The sequence below is a fragment of the Mustela erminea genome, chromosome 14 (genome assembly GCF_009829155.1).
Source record: "Mustela erminea isolate mMusErm1 chromosome 14, mMusErm1.Pri, whole genome shotgun sequence".
Taxonomy (NCBI): Eukaryota; Metazoa; Chordata; class Mammalia; order Carnivora; family Mustelidae; genus Mustela; species Mustela erminea.
The window spans coordinates 61687364-61706416 of NC_045627.1; the positions used below are offsets into that span (position 1 = coordinate 61687364).

At 52.5% G+C, this 19053-nt stretch overlaps 2 protein-coding genes across 2 annotated transcripts; one reads left to right on the forward strand and one right to left on the reverse strand.

Moving 5' to 3' along the window:
- Positions 1–1800: 1800 nt before the first annotated feature.
- FRAT1 (FRAT regulator of WNT signaling pathway 1) lies at positions 1801–4432 on the forward strand. Its single transcript, XM_032313344.1, has one exon. The coding sequence runs from the start codon at positions 2021–2023 to the stop codon at positions 2864–2866; it is 846 nt and encodes a 281-aa protein (XP_032169235.1). The 5' UTR covers positions 1801–2020; the 3' UTR covers positions 2867–4432.
- Positions 4433–13309: 8877 nt separating this feature from the next.
- On the reverse strand, positions 13310–15880 carry FRAT2 (FRAT regulator of WNT signaling pathway 2). Its single transcript, XM_032313297.1, has one exon. The coding sequence runs from the start codon at positions 15414–15416 to the stop codon at positions 14712–14714; it is 705 nt and encodes a 234-aa protein (XP_032169188.1). The 5' UTR covers positions 15417–15880; the 3' UTR covers positions 13310–14711.
- Between the last annotated feature and the right edge of the window lie 3173 nt (positions 15881–19053).

Below are 19053 nucleotides of genomic sequence, written 5' to 3' on the forward strand. Positions count from 1 at the left end.
ATAACGCAACTCTTTTTTTTTTTTTTAAGTTTTTTCTTTTTTTAAAGATTTTGTTTGCTTATTTGACACACACACACACAGAGACAGAGAGACCACAACTAGGCAGAGAGGCAGGCAGAGAGAGAGGGGGAAGCAAGCTCCTGAGCAGAGCGCCTGATGTGGGGCTCAATCCCAAGAACCTGAGATCATGACCCAAGCAGAAGGCAGAGGCTTAACCCACTGAGCCACCCAGGCGCCCTAACTCAACTCTTTTTAAACAACTACCCAGGGGTGCCTGGGTGGCTCAGTGGGTTAAAGCCTCTGCCTTCAGCTCAGGTCATGATCCTGGGATGGAGCCCCAATGGAGCCCTCCATGGAGCCTGGCATCAGGCTCTCTGCTCAGCAGGGGAGCCTGCTTCCTCCTCTCTCCCTGCCTCTCCGCCCTACTTGTGATCTCTGCCTGTCAAGTAAATAAATAAAATCTTAAACAAACAAACAAACAAAAAACAACTACCCACCTATTCCCTCCATGCCATTCCTCCATGAAGGTTTGCTCCTGTTATTACACATCTTGGAACTGCCCACCAAAACCCTTGTTTCTCTTCATCTGGACCCCAGAGTTCCCCTAGTACTCCGTTTCTGAATTAGATTACTCAGTATTTTAAGCAGCTCCCTACTGCCTGGCTTCTGTATTTGTGTGTCCATGTATTGTGGCTTAATTTTTAAAACAGCTTTATTGACATACTTTACATATGAAATTCACTCAGTTTAAGAGAACGTTCAATGATTTTTAGTAAATTTACTAAGTTATTCAACCATCACCATAATCTGGTTTTGAATATTCCTCTCACCCTAATAATATTATCTCCCCTGGTTGGCTCCTAAGGACTGGACCACCAGAAGTCTATCTACAAGCTTAGAGTTTGGAAGTTAGGCCTGAGGGATTTGGGATTTTGAATAAAGGTCTAACATCTCTGGGCAACAAGACAGCAAAGGTTCATTTTTCCATCCCTCCTACTTTTTTTTTTTTTTAAAAAAAGGAAGTTCTGGTTAATCATTAAGCCAACCACAGTCTCTTGAAGGGTTAAACTCATCCGCATCTCCATTATCATCCAAATAGTTCATTTTGCCCTCCCGCTTCCCCCCCACCACCCCCAAGAGGATACTCCCCTGCTGATCTGAGGCATTTTTAAAGAACTTTGTAGCTCACTTCACACCCCCGCCCAAGACCAACGACCTCCTCTCTCCTGGAATGCCAGCCCCGGCCCAGGCCCGCTTGTGCCCATGCTCCCGGTCAAGAAACACTCACTGAGGCCTTTCTTCCCAATTCTAACTCTGCCACGGCTCCCCCGTCCCCGCCCCAACTCCCATCGAACCGCTAGGGCCCGGTCTTCCTTTTCATCCCTGTCGGCCTCGTTTCCCTAATCTCCAGGCAGATCCCGAGCCTGAGAGCTGCATCCTCGCCTCACTCGCCGGGTCAGCACTTCCCAGACGCTGGCACCCGCACCTCTAACGCGCAAATGCCAAAACCAGACTAGTTGACGCGCCTAGAGGAGGGGCATGTGTGGGTGTAAGCGTCGGTGCTAGTGTGTGGAAGAAACCAACTAAGTACACGCCGGTGCTCCTTTCCGGGAAATGCCACCCACGCCCGGCTGACAGAGCGAGCATCCGCACCCCAGCGCCTCCCGCACACACCACTCCAGGTTGGCGAGCTCAGAAGCAGCTAGACTTCCCCCTGCACCCGGGCCCAGTGGGCGCCCCGCCCCACAACGGAACGGCGCACCCCCGGCCCGGCGCGGTGGTAGGGCCCGGCGGCGACGTCACCCATTGTTTACAAATCAACCCGAGCCGGTAGGATTCCGGCTCCCGCGGCTGCAGGCGCTCGGCGCGAGTGTCTGGTGGGCTCCCGCTTCCGCGTCCGCCCCGGCCCCGGCCCCGGCCCCGGCCCGGTCCCCGCTTCGGCCTCACCCCCGCGCCCCGCTCCGCCGCGACCCACCGAGTCCTGCCCGCCGCCGAACTCCGGGTGCCCGGGCGGGGGGCCATGCCGTGCGGGAGGGAGGAAGAAGAGGAAGCCGGCGAGGAAGCGGAGGGGGAGGCGGAGGAGGAGGAGGAGGACAGCTTCCTCCTGCTGGAGCAGTCGGTGACGCTGGGCGGCTCGGGCGAGGTGGACCTGCTGGTGGCCCAGATCGGCGAGACGCTGCAGCTGGACGCGGCGCAGGACAGCCCGGCCTCCCCGTGCGCGCCCCCGGGGCCGCCGCTGCAGCCCCCGCGGCCCCCGGCGTCGGTGCGGGCGGACAAGGCCCGGCCGCCGGCGCTGCCGCTGCTTCTGCCGCCGGCGCCGGCCGAGCCGGTGGGCCCGGCGCCCCCGGGAGCCCTGCGCTGCGCCCTCGGGGACCGCGGCCGCGTGCGGGGCCGGGCTGCGCCCTACTTCGTGGCCGAGCTCGCCGCAGGCCCCAGCGCGCTGTCCGCACTGGCCCCTCAGCCCGGCCTTGACGGGCCTTCGGGAGCGGACAAGCCGGGCGCCCCGCAGCCGCTGTCGGGCCCGTGCCGCCGAGGTTGGCTGCGGGGCGCCGCCGCCTCTCGCCGCCTGCAGCAACGACGCGGGCCCCAGCCCGAATCCCGCACCAGCGACGACGACCCGCACCGGCTCCTGCAGCAGCTGGTGCTCTCGGGGAACCTCATCAAGGAGGCGGTGCGGAGGCTTCATTCGAGACGGATGCAGTTACACGCAAAGCTTCCCCAGCGCCCGCTCACCGGCCCTCTCTCGGCCCCAGTGCATGAGCCCCCTTCGCCCCGCAGCCCTCGCGCGGCTTGCAGCGACCCCGGAGCGAGCGGGAGGAGGGCGCAGCTCAGAACTGGCGACGGCGTTCTTGTCCCTGGCAGCTAACACCCCGGGAGTGGCCACAGCGCCAGCCTCTGCCTGGAAGGCAAGGCATTCCCCAGAGGGCTGCATCCCTACTCCGACGGTGAACTCGCGTTTTTGGAAGCGGGAAAATAAGCTAATGCAGACGGGGAAAGGAAAAACCGCGAATATTTTCGTGGGGGAACTAATGGGGGACCCCGATGCGTTTGAAAAACCGAAGGACTTGGCCCTCTTTGAGGCGGATTACAGAACGCACCCCAAGCTCACATTCAGTAGTGCTCCTTATTTGGCGTGACGAGTCCCAGCGGCGTAGCGTGCGGTTCCACGCAACCTCTCGGGCCCTCCAGCCCGGCGACCATGTGGCCACACTCCACGCGCCTCAGGATCGCCGAGCGCCCAAAGGACGAGGACGATCCCAGTTACTTGCTTTACCTTTTCAGGGCTGGTTCCTGATCCACTGGGGGGAGGGAGGGGAACAGGAGTAGACCATCATTTCAGGGAGAACCTCAAACTGCCAGACTTGAAAATTTACGACTCTTTAAAAAACCCATCTCGCGTCTTGTGGGTGCTGGTTCTTAATACAAAACACGCGGTACCAAGAAAGGGCCATTTGGGGAGTTGGATAGGAGTAACGCGTGTTCTGCCTCCACTTTGCGGCTGGCTGCTGTTCTCAGAGCGGCGGGGGAAGGGCTCGCGCGCGGTGGGGATGGGAGGCGGGGGCGGGCGGTGCTGCGGAAGGGTAAGGTGAGGCTCGGAGAGAACCTTCCTTCCTCTCTCAAGTGTTTGCGCAGCCGACCCCCTCCTCCTCGGGTTCAAGGTCACCGTTTTCTCCGCGCGCGCAGGGTTCCGGGGCTTCAGTAGTGCACAAGAGTTGCCGGGTTGTGCCTGTACTCGGGAGAAGTGCTGGATGTTCTGCAAGTGCTGGAGTCTCTTAAGGACACGCGCACCGCGGCCACCGCGGGTGTGGGAAGGCGGGGACATGCTGGGCGCGGGTGCCTTCCGCGGCGACCGCGCCCTGGGCTTTCATAGAAACGGCCCAGTCTTACCTCGGGTCCCGGCACTCCCCCGCCCCCTCGGCTCTGCTGTCCTACTCCAGGCGGGTGGCGCTGGCGCTCCTGGGGGCCCGGGCTGGGGGTTGGGGAGACGCCACGTGACGGGCACTCCGGGGACACAGCCTCGCACAGCAGCTTATAATGGACTCTCCGGGGCCATTTGCAATAACAGCTGCAATTCCCTGGATAGACGGAGTTGATTTCCTCCCTCTGCCCCTCCCCCAGCCATGCCAGCTCGCCTTTGTAAGTGAAGGAAACCGAGTAGAAAATGTGACCCTCCAAACGGAGAAGCTGCAGGCTTTGCCATTGTGAAGCGTGGTGAAGTGTTTTTAACATACCGTTCGCTTACTCTGAGGGATCTAAAACCGTGTCGTTGGTGTTTTAGTTTTAAACAATTCAATGGCTTCTTCATCGTCCAGATGTGGCTGTTGAGGTATCTACACTTCGCACCGGAGTGTCAGGAATTGTGGCTGTCCTGATTATAGGATTTTAACTTAACTGAAATAACTTGTTTTTAATAAATGCATTGAGGTTTTTGTTAGGGCTTTTGTTTTGTTTGGTTGGTTGGTTTTATCTTATTCTTGCCTCGGGTGGGAAAGATGCACAAAACACATTTCTCTAATCCATAAACCTAAAAACACTTGGAATCCTTGTCAGCCTGCCTTGGGGATGGTAATTAGAGCGCCTTTGTGTCTGAGCAGCTCACTAGTTAAGCAGGGTCTGTGGCTGGGTGTGTATTGGTGCTGGCAGGAAATTAAATGAAAGTGAGGTCAGGTTTGGGACCAATCCCATTCACTAAAACCTTAGAGTCTTTGGATTACTAGTCCATGATGGAGATGTTTTATGAAGGGGCCTCTGACTGTATCCGCAGAGGACATCAGATCAGGCCATCACGGCAGACTGGGAGGCTCATCACTTTTTTTTTTCCCTTCTGTGGTCATTGAAGACTTGTTTCACAAGGCAGTTCTTAAGGCTGGGGCAGCTCTTGGTTAGGGGCCGATCACGATACAAACCCACGGTGGGAAGGCTGGTTGGCAGTGTCTGAAAGGACTCCTCTCTCTGCCCTTGGCATGTTTGCTGCCATTCTCTACCTAAGCCGTGACCTAACAACCCGTCTCTGTCCCTCCCTCCCTGAGTTACTTCAGTCTATTCCCTCCTGGAAGGAGCCACACTGGGCGACAGATTACCCAGGGTTTGAAGCCACTTATTAAATGGGGTCCTTGGACAAGTTGCTCAACTTCTGTGGTCTCTGGTTTCCTCATCCGTGAAGTGAGATGAGGAAAAGGTTCTCGGCAACTGGCAGGTGCTGGAGATGAACAGCCTCGTCCCTACTCCTTCCTTCCCAGCACTGCCCCTTGGCAACCAGACTGGGTCTTCAGTTTCTCATGAAAGAGGAGCATGCCATCCATGGTCCTAACAATGCTTTCTGGATTGACTGCTGTATGATACAGTCTTAATTGTCTAACACCCTTTCGGACTCTGTGCCTGGTGTCCGTACATCCCCATTCTCTCAAATACACCCACCGTCCCCGATGGCCTGTGAGAAGTTCCTCCTGAGCACCCCAAGCCAGCTGTTTCCCACCTGTCCAGGAAGTGTGGGAGGCTTGTCCAGTGCTGCTCAGTAAGGGAAGGCTGATTACAGAGGCTCTCAGACAAATGGTGGGGAGGGGTGCTCCAGCCCTGCAGGAGGCTGCCACCTCTGGGCACTGAGCAGGAGGAAAGTGGTCAGGTGCTGGCCGCCCCTGGCATTGCAGTAGCCCTGAGCTCCTTGGCTCCACTACTTTAGTGGGGATGGGATTTCCTGGATGTCAAAGGGTTAGGAGCAATCCAGGGCTGAACTGGCCCATGATTTGATGCCCCTTGCACAAACCGTGCTGGCTTGTAATGACCGGTTAAGGCTCGACTCAACCATGGGGTTCACACAGTACTACTCCCTCCATAAAAAAGGAAGACCGGAGAAAACAAATGCCTACTATCACGCACTTTAAATACCCTATGGCCCTGGGACGCCTGGGTGGCTCAGTTGGTTGGACGACTGCCTTAGGCTCAGGTCATGATCCCGGAGTCCCGGGATCGAGTCCCGCATCGGGGTCCCAGCTCCATGGGGAGTCTGCTTCTCCCTCTGACCTTCTCCTCACTCATGCTCTCTCTCACTGTCTCTCTCTCAAATAAATAAAATCTTTAAAAAAATAAATAAATAATCCTTAATAATAAATAAATAAATAAATAAAATACCCTATAGCCCTAAGTGTCCCTCTTTTTAAAAATCCTGCAGCTCGGGACGCCTGGGTGGCTCAGTTGGTTAAGCAGCTGCCTTCGGCTCAGGTCATGATCCCAGCGTCCTGGGATCGAGTCCCACATCGGGCTCCTTGCTCCGCAGGGAGACTGCTTCTCCCTCTGACTCTGCCTTCCACTCTGTCTGCCTGTGCTCGCTCTCGCTCACTCTCTCTGACAAATAAATAAAATCTTTAAAAAAAAAAAAAAAAAAAAAAAATCCTGCAGCTCTTACTAGCCACCCCCAAATCCTCTTTTGGAATAAGTCAAGGTTCACACAAGTGATTTTAAGTTATTAGACCATTTTATAAGTGGAAAAATAGTATCGAAAGGGACAGGGTAGAGTGACCTACTGAAGTCACTTATGAAGTCAAAGGCCTGTGGGAGTCTAGAACCCAGGTCTCTGGGCTCCCAGCTCGGGCCTATCTCCAGGAGCCTAATACCATCACACACAGTCCAGTACTGTCTACTGCACAACTCCACACATGAATGACCCCTCTGTTGTCCAACACGGCGAATCTGCCCCCAGAACCCAGAAAACCCTACCCCAGATTTCTAGGCTGAACTAGGGAAAGCCAGGTATGGGCCACAGCCATTTTCTTACAAAACGTTCAGGATCCTATGAAGACAGCTAGCTGGCCACAGAAAATGGCCTGGACGAACTAAAATACCAAGCTCTAAAGTGAATGAAAAAAATACAAAATAAAGTTAAAACACAGAAAGTGGCAAATGACAACAAGCACCATGAGGAAAAGAATGGCCCATCTTACGGAGGACTGTAGAGTCTGCTGCCCCAAAATTTCGTTCTCAATTAGGTGCAAATGCTACAATATTTGGATTCAATTTTCACCCTTCCTTTTTCAGCTCATAAGCAGAGACATAGAACGAAGATCAGACACCACTTTCCTACCCAGCAAAGTCTGTGTTGAACCCTGTGATCCCTTCCTTCCAATCAGGAAAGAGTTACCCTGGCAACCAAATTACTAACTCACTCAATTAGCTCCCCCCTTTTCCCCCAATGCTCAGTAATCACAGAATGTCAGCCCAGGGAGAGCTAAGCCTTAGGCGGTCTAGTGCTATTGCCTCATTTAGGCATGGAAGCCCAGAGAGGTTTCCACTCAGAGATGCCCTCATCAGAACACCGTGCAGACTGGTCCAGGCAAAGGGTCAAGACCTGTCCCACACAGCACGTCCTTCTAGTCTTCCATCCATAACTAAAGGGAGAACAAGTGACCTGCCCTTTACAGTTTCCCAGAAGCAGGAGACAGACAGGCGTGGGCTCTGCAGGCGGCCCTCCTCTGCCTCCACACAGGCAGCTGTGGGATTTGGGGCAGGGTCCTTAATCTCCATGAGTTCAATGAACTCATCGGCAACATGGGGTAGGAATGGAGCCTACCTGGAAAAATCATGTGAGTGTTCAACTAGATAATAATATAAGGGAAGCAAATAGTAAACACTCAAATAATAAAACATCAATTCTGCTATTGCATGAAGGCCGCTACTTTGTTTTCTGTGGAAAACCCTGCTTTTTAAAAACTTCTTCAGGGGCGCCTGGGTGGCTCAGTGGGTTAAGGCCTCTGCCTTCAGCTCGGGTCATGGTCTCAGGGTCCTGGGATCGAGCCCCGCGTCGGGCTCTCTGCTCAGCGGGGAGCCTGTTTCCTCCTCTCTCTCTCTCTCTGCCTGCTTCTCTGCCTACTTGTGATCTCTGTCTGTCAAATAAATAAATAAAAACTTAAAAATAAAAAAAAAATAAAAAAATAATTAAAAAAAAATAAAAACTTCTTCAATCTGTTTCTTAAAAGGCATAAACCTGGGTGTCTGGGTGTCTCGGTCAGTTAAGCGTCTGCTTTCCCCTCAGATCATGATCCCAGGGTCCTGGGATTGAGCCTCGAATCCGGCTCCCTGCTCAGCAGTGATTCTGCTTCTCCCTCTGCCTGCTGGTCTCCCCTACTTGTATTCTCTCTCTCTCAAATAATAAAAAAAAAATTTTTTTTAAGATTTTATTTATTTATTTGACAGACAGAGATCACAAGTAGGCAGAGAGGCAGGCAGAGAGAGAGAGAGAGGAGGAAACAGGCTCCCCGCTGAGCAGAGAGCCCGACGTGGGGCTCGATCCCAGAATCCCGAGACCATGACCTGAGCCAAAGGCAGAGGCTCTAACCCACTGAGTCACCCAGGTGCCCCCAATAAAAATTTTTTTAAAAAGAAAAGCATAAACCTGTTTCCTCTGAAGATCAGGTGCTTGAGCTTACAACCCTGTTGTATAGGTAAGTGCTAAGGCAAGTACAGAGGAAGGGAATATTCAGTATAATAGAGGTTTAATCTCAAAAGTGTGGCAATCCCTTTGAGCCCAAACCTTGAATGCAGATCACGATTGGGACTGGTAGAGTAGGAGCTGCAGAGAATATTAACAAAGGGGAGGGTTTGTGCTGAGGACAGCCTGGGACCACGGCTCTTAATGCCCCCATCAGAAAAACCATCCCCTTCTAATTCAGATTCAGTGCTCGGCTGAAGGTCTGCGCGCCCACCCTGTCCATTCCCATTCCTAATTTGTACTGAGAAAATCATGCGATTTCGTCACAGGCAGTGACTTTATAGTTCATTTTGTCCTTACTCTTCATTTTATTTACTGTCATTAGAGGGTTATCTTAGGAGCTCATATGTGAATGTCTTCTTTCCCCAAAGAGATTAGATAGTCTTTGATGGCAGAGGACAAGAGGAGGAGGAGGTGTTGGGCAGCTTATCAGGCTACTTGGCATGGGGGACGGTCTGAGGTTGGGGAGAACATCCACCACATCAGTCAGATCGGTTGAATGGCTGTTATAACATCCAGGCACAAGGTGATAAGGGGCTTGGTGGGAAGAGAGGAAAAGACAAGACACACTTTGAAAAGGAAAAAAAAACCAAAAAAAACAAAAAAAACGAGCAAACCCATAGGCCTCCTGTAGTACGTTGTGGCATCTCAAATGTCAGTTAGTTCTGGAGCCAGACTGCCTGGGTGGCCACTTCTGGCTCTTTCCTTTAAAGCTCCTTCTGGTGACTTCACATCACCTAACCTTACTTCCAGTTCCTTGTCTGCGAATTGTGGTAGTAATGAAGCCCCCGCCTCACGGGGTTTAAGGATTCGCCGAGCTAATGCTAGTAAAAATGCTGAGACCACTGCCCAAAACATAACTGCATTGAGTAACGCTGCCTGGGAACTGGCATGTAGTAAACATTTGCAGAGCAAACAAATAAGGAGATTTCAACACACTTGTAGAGCCTAGGGAGTGGGGTGCTTGGGGTGAGGAGCTGTGTTTCCTAGAAGTTCGAGAAGAGGGAAAAGGAAGGACAGCAGCTAAAAGGGAAAAACTGGACAAAGGGACGGATCTGCTCAACCAAGAGGGACCTGTGCTTGATGGTCTCCGGGAGGGACGTGCAGAGGGAGAAACTGAAGGGAAGGCGCTCAAAGGGACAAGGCCACCTGAGGAGGTAAGAAGGAACAGCGTGCCTTGAACAGCAGGGTTTTGGGGGGGTCAGAGGGGTGGCTGTCCCACTTGACAGTGCCTTATGTCACAAACTGTTCTGCTGCAGTGGGCCAGGGACCTGACTGCTGGCCATTGGAACCACCGTGTATCACCCTTCGTGCCCAGGATAGCTGCATATGCTTGTGCTGTCCTGTGTGAAGGAATCCTTCCCTGCAACTTAACGCTCCAATAGAACGGAAGCTCAATTTGCTCTCAAGGAGTTGATTAACTGCTGCCCCTTATCAATTAACTGACTCATAGGAGGTAAAATTCACAACCCCCAACTGATAGGCTGCTCAGGCAGTTTGTTTGACTTATTGATTTGAGTGGGTTAAAAAAAAAAAAAAATCACAAGCTGGTTATCGTCTTGTTACCTTTGGCCTGCCTTTTGCCTGTTTTCTTTTTTTACTAAATAAGATTCCACAACCTAACTTGGTTAAAAATTGATCTCCTAGGTTTTTCCAAAAATCTTCCCTGGACTGGAGTCATAATCACCTTTCTCCAGACACACCAGGCACAGGACTTTGCTTCAGCGGGGCTAAGGAGGCAAAGAACTCACAGTGCACATATCCAAGACACACGGCTTAATGGTGCCAAGGAGGGAACGTAACTTCAGGGTGCAAAAAAGATAGTGGAAGTCACTGAGCACGTTCTGATTCCATATACTCTGGACCTAACCACAGAGGATGTATGCAGACATAACGTAGCTACAGCTGTGTGTGTGTGTGTGTGTGTGGGTGTGGGTGTGCGCGCGCACGTCCATGCACCTGCGTAGACCCACTCACACAGCCACCGTCCCTTACCGTCCACCCTTCAGCCTCCCTCAGTTCTACTTTTACTTTCCGTCCCTTTCTATTAGTTACTTTTCTTCCAGCCACGTAGTTGGGAAGCATTGGTCTTCGTAAAGTACTTCGATCGGAGCCTGGCCCCTGGCAGGCACTGTGTCCATTTGCCAGTGTTAGTACTACTTCACGAGGGCCAGCGTCTCCCTGGCTCCTTCTGTCCCCCTTAGTTCTAACTCCCGGATCCTTAGCCCAGCCCTGCTCTCTCTCTCCAGCTTCTAGTCATTTTTGAACCACAAGGCTGCTGTCCCCATAGCTTCCCACATGAAACTCCTCATCGAGCCCCATCCCCCCACTCCAACAACCAGCTTCTGCTTGCCACTTCCCTATTGTTCTGGACCTTCTGGGCTCAAGACTTGCAGAATGTTACCAGGGAAACCTAGGCCCCAGCTCCTTCAGAAGATGAGAGCTGCCTCAATTCTGCCGGCTCCCACACCCCCAATTCTGTGCCCAGCCACTCCAAAGGGCTAGGGATAGCCCAGGCATAGTCATTCCTGGGCCAGGTGCTAGGAATGGGCGATCCCACGGTGCATCCCCTTGAAAATGGCCATTGCCTCAACACAGACACACTTGCCCAGGCCCAGGCTCTCTACATTCTTTGCAAATGGCTGAATCAGTAGCAGGGGCTGCTCGTGAGATGTGTGGTAGGTTCAGGCAGGAGGCAAGAGGATCAGCTCAAGAGCCATGAGTACAGATCCTGCTCTACCACCAATAATTCCTACCTCTACCCATTATAAAGAGCAAAGTAACGTCTTATAAAAAGTGCCCGCACAGTACCTGCCCTTAACAGGTATCACTTTTTCCCTCTCTCTCCCTTGCTTCTCAGGTCCTAGAGATCCTCTCTCCTGGTCTGCAGACACAACCCTATCTTCATGCCCGAGTGCTGTTACGGCTGTAATGTAGAGACTGCAGCATCTCAGCCCTATGCCCTCATCCTACAATCTTGAGGTTCTGCAAACAGCAGCCATATACCATTTGTTATCTGTGCCTCTCTGATGTGATTCCTACTACCTTGGCCCCAAATCTGCTGGTTAATCCTTCCAGGATGTCTCAAACCCTGCCCCATCCCAGACCCCCCAGGCTCAGGACCTTGCACATATGTGGCTGGCATTTAAGATAAGTTTGAGAAAAGAGATGCTACTGTGTTAAGGTACTTAGTGGGTCAAGGTCTGTGGGATGCTCTTAAGAAAACTTAATAAATCCAACATGGGAGAAAATGGCGTCAAGAAAGTCTCATACACGTGGTATGGTATCCTGGACAATCCAGTTGAGGAACAAGAGATCCCAGAACCAGGCTGCCTGGGTTCAAATCCCAGCTCATCCACCTAAAAGGTGGTGACTTTCAGCAAGTCACTCAGTCTCTTGGGCCCCATCTATAAAATGGGTCCTCATCTATAAAATGGAGAAAACAGGGGTGCCTAGGTGGCTCAGTAGGTTAAAGCCTCTGCCTTCAGCTGAGGTCATGATCCCAGGGTCCTGGGATCCAGCCCTGCATCAGGCCCTCTGCTCAGCAGCGAGCCTGCTTCCCCCTCTCTCTCTGCCTGCCTCTCTGCCTACTTGTCATTTCTGTCAAATAAATAAATAAATAAATATTTATATATATAAAAAAAGGAGAAAACAGTGCCTACCTCATGGCCCATCAATCCATGACCTAATGAAATAACAGAGTGATTACCCAGAACAGTACTTGGCACATGTGTGCCCAGTGAACACTACTCCCAGAATGATGAAAGCAGGGGGATACTCTGGTTTAGAAGGCCATGTGGATACAGCCTTCCGGGAGTTACAGGGACTTGTAGGGTACAGTAGCAAAGGCTGGGGACAGCTTGTGCTCATGGTAGCTGAAGTTAGTGAGGGCAAGTTGGGACACATTTAGGAGACAGATTAGGGCCCCCCCTGGGAGGAAGGGACAGTGGTGGTGCCAAGAATAAACACTATCACTTTTTGAACATGTAAGTTATCTCAGACACCCAGATCATCATTTTATCCTGCCAACCACCCTAACAAGTAGTTATTGTTTTATTAACGAGAAGGAAAAAGCACAGAGCAGGGACTTACTTGCTCGTTGTGACATGGCTGATGAGTCGCAGAGCTGAGTCAGTCACAGAGCACCAGCTTTCTCTGGCGGCCCGAGCGTGGGTGAGTGGTGGGCAGGCCAGGAAGAGCTGCTAAGCAGACCACCACCTAATGCGGCTGGCTGGCAGACCTCTGGGCTGGAGCAAGTAGGAACTCAAGAGTTCCACGCCTGGGAAGATGGGCCTGAGGTCAGGAATTCAACGCAACCTGCTCTATTCAATTCAATCCAACCCCCCCTGCTCTAACCAAAACCATTTACAAGACCAAATGCATGGCTATGAAACCGTTTTTCCTTTCCTGGCCCATAGCTCAAGACTGGGTCAGTGGTGAGAGAGAGGAAACAGGGTGGCTTTGCCTGTGTCCTCCCCATTCTTCACATACAAAAATTCAGATGAAAATCAGCTTCCTCCACCCTCTCCAGACAGAGCGAGTCACTTGGCCTCTGTCCTCCAGCTTGGAAACATTTCTGGAAGACATTATTTCACAAAAGGTACAAAAGCCCATCTAGCAGGTTTCAAAAACCTGGACTCAATCCTCTGATCTTGTGGAACATCAACCCGGAAACAATGAGGGACAGCAGCCCTACCAATATTCTACACTGCGCAAAGGTGGCTCCCACCATTTGCCCAGGTGCCCCCCCCAGGACACTCTCCATTATGAAGATAGCCCCTAGGTGTTTTTCTCCCCCCCAACCTCCACCAAAAAGCCAAAGCACGCTCCAAAACAAAAACCAAATTTATTCAGCAGACATTTTAATTAAGAAATCCTATAAATCAGGACCACCACAATTTCTGACACTTCGGTGCGAAGTGTACGTCAACAGCTACATCTGGAGGATGAACAAGCCATTGAATCTGTTTTTTAAAATTGGTTTAGCTACCTTAAGAGTGGGGGTGGCACTTTATACTTAAAGTGCCGTCAAGTTTCACAAGGGTAAAGCCAGCGGGTTCTCCTCTCGGAGAGTCACATTTTTGAACACGGTTTCAGTCACTCACAAGAAGAGCTGGTGACAGGAGGAAACTGTGAAGGGTGAGGACCCACACCAAGGCTCAGGCCCACAGCTCCAGAGACGGCCAGAACGGAGCAGAAAAACGGCCAGGGTCTCATCTATCCCATGCAGACCCCAGAACGGGTGGAATAAGAAAGTCTGGCTGGGAGGACAGGGGAGACTGTTTATGACTGTTTCTGAGAAATCTCATGGCACGGCCAAGAGTGGCCCCACGGGAGGAGGAGGAGTTCTGGAAAGAGGAAAGCACAGCAAAACACAAATAACTCTCTCCCATTTGTCCCTCTCTGCCTGCTTGTCCTCCACGGACTCCAAGAGGTAGCAAAGCACACACATAGCTCTTCTTGGAGCAAGAGAAAGAAAAGTCACAGGGGTGAATTTAGCTCTCCCAGGAACCCCACAACCTTTTGCACACAGCAAACTGTGACCTTGAACCACAGGTGGCAAGGTCAAGTCAGTTAAAAGTCCACATTCAACTCCCAACTCTACCCACCTTTAAAATTCTCCACCTCCCTCCAACCCCCAACAGGACCTCCCATCTCCCACCCCGACCAAACACCAATTAGGTGGGAAGAAGGGGGTGATGGCAACCCACACACCAACAGGCTTTGACGTTCTTCTCCCCCCCGGAATTTCTTTGCACAGCAATTGTAGCACCGTTTCCACTAAGCTCTTCCACCGGAAAATAAAGAAAATGTATGCGTATCATTAGTTTTCAAGTATTGTTATAAAGCCCTGGCGATACCCGCCCCTTGGAGCCCAATCTTTAAACAATCCAGTACACGACGCCCCCAAGGGTTAAGTCAGGTACAAGTCGATGCAAGTAGCTGCCACAGTTCTCCCAGTTTATCCCAGGTCCTTGGCGCCGAGGTGGCCAGGGAAATTCTCACGCGGCACGTCTGCGCCCTGGCCGGTGCATTTCTCCACGCTCTGGTTCTCCGACAGCCTCGCTGGGGCCGGTAACTTCTCGCTTTGAGGTCTCTCCCCACGCGTCTCCCGCAGCCTGGGCGGTTACTCCCAGGACGGCGACGGCGGCTTCAGCTCAGTGTTGGGGAGGGCAGGACGCTGTTGGGTCTGCGCAGCGGCGTCTTCTTCCTCCTCCAGGGCCCCGGGTCAGTGTAAGGCGCCGGAAGGCTGCAGGGCGACAGGGTCCAGTCCGCTGCGGCCGCCTCCGGGCCCAGAGGCGCCCGCGGGACTCGTGGCTGCCACGGCAGCGACGGCTCGCTGGAGCCTCCGCACGGCCTCCTTGATGAGGTTCCCCGAGAGCACCAGCTGCTGCAGGAGCCGGTGCGGGTCGTCGTCGCGGGCGCGCGTCCCTGCTGGGGGCCATCGTCGCTGCTGCAGGCGGCGGGAGGAGGCGGCGGCCCGCAGCCATCCTCTCCGGCACGGCCCCGGCAGCGCGCTGGGGCCTGCGGCGAGCTCGGCCACGAAGTAAGGCGCAGCCCGGCCCCGCACGCGGCCGCGGTCCCCGAGGGCGCAGCGCAGGGCTCCCGGGGGCGCCGGGCCCACCGGCTCGGCCGGCGCCGGCGGCAGAAGCAGCGGCAGCGCCGGCGGCCGGGCCTTGTCCGCCCGCACCGACGCCGGGGGCCGCGGGGGCTGCAGCGGCGGCCCCGGGGGCGCGCACGGGGAGGCCGGGCTGTCCTGCGCCGCGTCCAGCTGCAGCGTCTCGCCGATCTGGGCCACCAGCAGGTCCACCTCGCCCGAGCCGCCCAGCGTCACCGACTGCTCCAGCAGGAGGAAGCTGTCCTCCTCCTCCTCCTCCGCCTCCCCCTCCGCTTCCTCGCCGGCTTCCTCTTCCTCCTCCCTCCGGCACGGCATGGCCCCCCGCCCGGGCACCCGGAGTTCGGCGGCCGGCAGGACTCAGTGGGTCGCGGCGGAGCGGGGCGCGGGGGTGAGGCCGAAGCGGGGCCCGGGCCGGGGCCGGGGCCGGGGCCGGGGCCGGGATGGACGCGGAAGCGGGAGTCCACCAGGCACTCACGCCGCGCGCCTCCAGCCGCGGGAGCCGGAATCCTACCGGCTCCGGGTGATTTGTAAACAATGGGTGACGTCGACGCCGGGCCCTACCACCGCGCCGAGCCGGGGTGGGGTGACACGCGAGCAGGGGCTGGGCTGCGGGTGGTCGCGGGCGGTGCAGGGCCGCGGGAGGAGCCTTCTGGCGTTTGCTCCCAGTTACCTACCCAGGAGGGTTTCCCGGGAGCGGGGAGAGCTGCGTCCTTCCTCCGCCCGGTAACCAGCACGAAAACACGCCGACTCTGAGGTGGTCTGGTTGGTTTCTCCCACTCGCGGACACACCCACCCACACACCCGACCCCTCCTCCTCCGACGCTTCCTCGCTCCCCACGTGTCAGCAACGCCTGGGCCCCTCCCGCTCCTCCCCCGCGCACCCGCAGTCACCCGGACCTGGCGTGTTGGGGGAGGGGAGGGCTCCGCCGGCGGTCCGGCTTCGCCGCGGTGGGGGCAGGGAAAGAAGGAGGGGTTTGGGGTGCAGCGGGGACATTGCAAAGGAGGGCAGGTTCGTTACGGGTCGGCTCTCTGAGACTTCCCCTCTGCCTTGTCCTCCAGTCCGCAGGGACTCTGGGAGAGAAGGACGCGCCACCGCAAGGCTAAAGAAGAGTTGATTTTGTTCATTGAAAAAAAAAGTTAAATAGACATATAAGACGGTGGAAAAAAAAAAAACTTTCATAATCACAGGGTTCAAACATGTTCACATTTAATTTTTTTTCTTTCCAGCCTTTCTCTTATCAAAGTGTATCATACAAACAACCACACACACAGTGTTACACGCTTTTCCAGTTCTCATTACACCATAAATGGTGTTTGTTTTATTGCATGCCCTTTGAAAACTTATAATGATTACATAAGTTTCCATCAAGTTGCTGTTCCATAAATTATTTAACAATTCCTTTGGCGTTTGCTGTTTACCAAATTTCACCACTCTAAGTGTGTGACTAACATTTCTTTCCCTAAAACTTTTTCCATATTCATGATTCTTGTGCTAAGACCATATTCCCAGGAGTGGAATTTTAGGTCAAATAATATGGATATTTTAAGGTTTCTGATGAACGTACCAAACTGCTTAGTGTTGAGTACTACAGTTAAAAAAAAATTTTTTTTATGATTTCATAGGTGAAACTGACATCTCCTTTGTGTTTTCATACCTCTGATTTTTAGTCAGGTAGAGCAGTTTTCTAAATGTTAACCAACTGCACTTCCTTTTTTGGCGATTTGTCTGTTTCCTAGTAAGTTTTTCCTCTTGAGCTTTTCTTACGCATGCATTTGCTGCATTTGCATGACTCCTCTACACACCAGAAGTTAAGTTAACCCTTTTCTTTCACATTTGGCTCTATCTCTTCAGGTTTTTGTTGGCCTTGCACAGTCATTTTTTCCTCTACTAAAACTTAACGAATTTTAACGTAAGCCAAATCTACAAAATCCCTTTCCTTGAGACTAACACAATGCTAAATTTAGAGTCTTCTTGTCTCTAGAAAGTTATTAAATATTCAGTTCTATTTTCCTTAGTTTTTTTTTTAAGTGTCTTGTGGTTGTTTTTTGTTTGTTTTGTTTCTGTTTTCTTTTTTTTATTATTTTTTTAAAAGATTTTATTTATTTATTTGACAGAGATAGATCACAAGTAGGCAGAGAGGCAGGCAGAGAGAGGAAGAGAAACAGGCTCCCCGCCGAGCAGAGAGCCCGATGCGATGCGGGGCTTGATCCCAGGCCCCTGGCATCATGACCTGAGCCGAAGGCAGAGGCTTTAACCCACTGAGCCACCCAGGCGCCCTTGTTTCTGTTTTCAAACTCATCTGGGATTAATTTTGGTCTTTGGTGTAGGGAGATGATACGAATTTTTTTTTAATTCCCTGGAGAGTTTGCGGGTCTGGGCTGTACATCTTCATTAGAACAGAGGTGTGTGGGCGGCGTAAACACAAGCCCCATCCTTGTGAGCTCCTAGTTGCTGGTTAAGTGATGGTTGTGAGAACTGGGTGGGGCTGGGAATATTTGGATGGGTCTGTGCTGTGTGAAGTCAAAAGAACCCTGAACAGGTTGTACAAAGACCTGGATTGAAGTCTCTCATTCCTGCCACATCCTGGGTGTGCGGCTCCTGGCAAATCAGTTTACAAGTGTTTTCACTTGTAAAATGGAAAAATAATCCCTGCCCTGCCTCCCTCTGAGGATTGTTTTCAGGATCAAATGAGATAATGGGAACAGGCTTTGTCAGGCATTACACAAATGTAATGTGGGATTAGGTCCAATGATTTACTAACAGAGACCTGGCTCAGTTCCAGCGATTGCCCCCAGGGAAACGGCTAATATATTAATGATAAATGTTCCCCCTTGCAGCCCACTAAGTAAAATGAACCCGGAGGGCATTACTTCCTCGCGTTTACGCTTGAATTCTGCCTCCTGTCTACCCTGACCTGTGCTTCTTTGAGGCCTTCTGAAATCAGCCCAGAGTCTCCCAAGTCCTGAGGAATGTCACCACAGCCGTGGTTTCGCAGGTTTGGTGACAGATCCTTTCCCAGCTGGGAGCCTTCCTCCCCACCCAGCCCCCAGCCCCACCCCGGCTCCGTGGAGGGCTCTTCACTCACTTACTGATGAGGACCGGAAGCCATTCCCCCCAGAGAGAGCGATTCTCATTTTCATTCTGATGGTACTTACTGGAGAATTTCAGTGGGAATAAAAATTAGGGGAGGGCTTAAGGATTTCACTAGAGTTAAATGGCAATTTTTCCCCCTCCTCTCTGTAAGATGATGCCTGCCTGTAAGTAGAGAAAAGCAGTTTTATGCTCCATTGACTTTAAACATTAATGGGGCTGGTGTAGCTATTGTTTCTAAGACAGCATCTCTGGGAGTCGGTTCTGTCTTCTTGTCAGGGTAATTCCCAGAGTGTTCTTAGTACTATAGGAAATGGAGCTTTGAGATGACATTCTTTTAAAAATCTTCCCTTTGTAATGTTGCTTTTGTGTGGAGATTGCTAAGTAAATATGCCGGGCGGGGGCTTCGTTATTATACTCTTCATTATAGAGGTGAATTCATTAGAGAAGACCAACTCCATTTTCTGGGGGCGCTTCTCTGGGGAGCTCTGAGAAAAGGAAGTGCTGTGCTGGACCAGTGGGAGGCGGAGAAACGCCTTGGATTAGGAATCAAAATGCTCGAGAGGCTCAGATGCAATTTAAAGTAATGAGAGGTTATCAAGAAAGGACTCAATGAGAGCTGTGCGCTGGATATGGGGCCTGCCTGCCCCGAGAGAGATGCTCAGGGTGCGTATTCAGAACCCCTCGTGGAAGGACACAGAATTTAAGGGTTTTCTGCATTAGTCTACACTGCATTGAATTCTTCCCCAAGGATTTGCTTTCCACATGGACTTTGTTTTCAGTTACCTGCACTCAGAGATACCAGCAGGGGTACAGTGGAATGGACTCTAGGCTTGTAATGCCATTTGGATCCAGAAACTT

Excerpts from the sequence above, each read along its gene's own strand:
- FRAT2 (XM_032313297.1), bottom strand. The coding sequence starts at position 15,416 with ATGCCGTGCCGGAGGGAGGAGGAAGAGGAAGCCGGCGAGGAAGCGGAG.
- FRAT1 (XM_032313344.1), top strand. The coding sequence starts at position 2,021 with ATGCCGTGCGGGAGGGAGGAAGAAGAGGAAGCCGGCGAGGAAGCGGAG.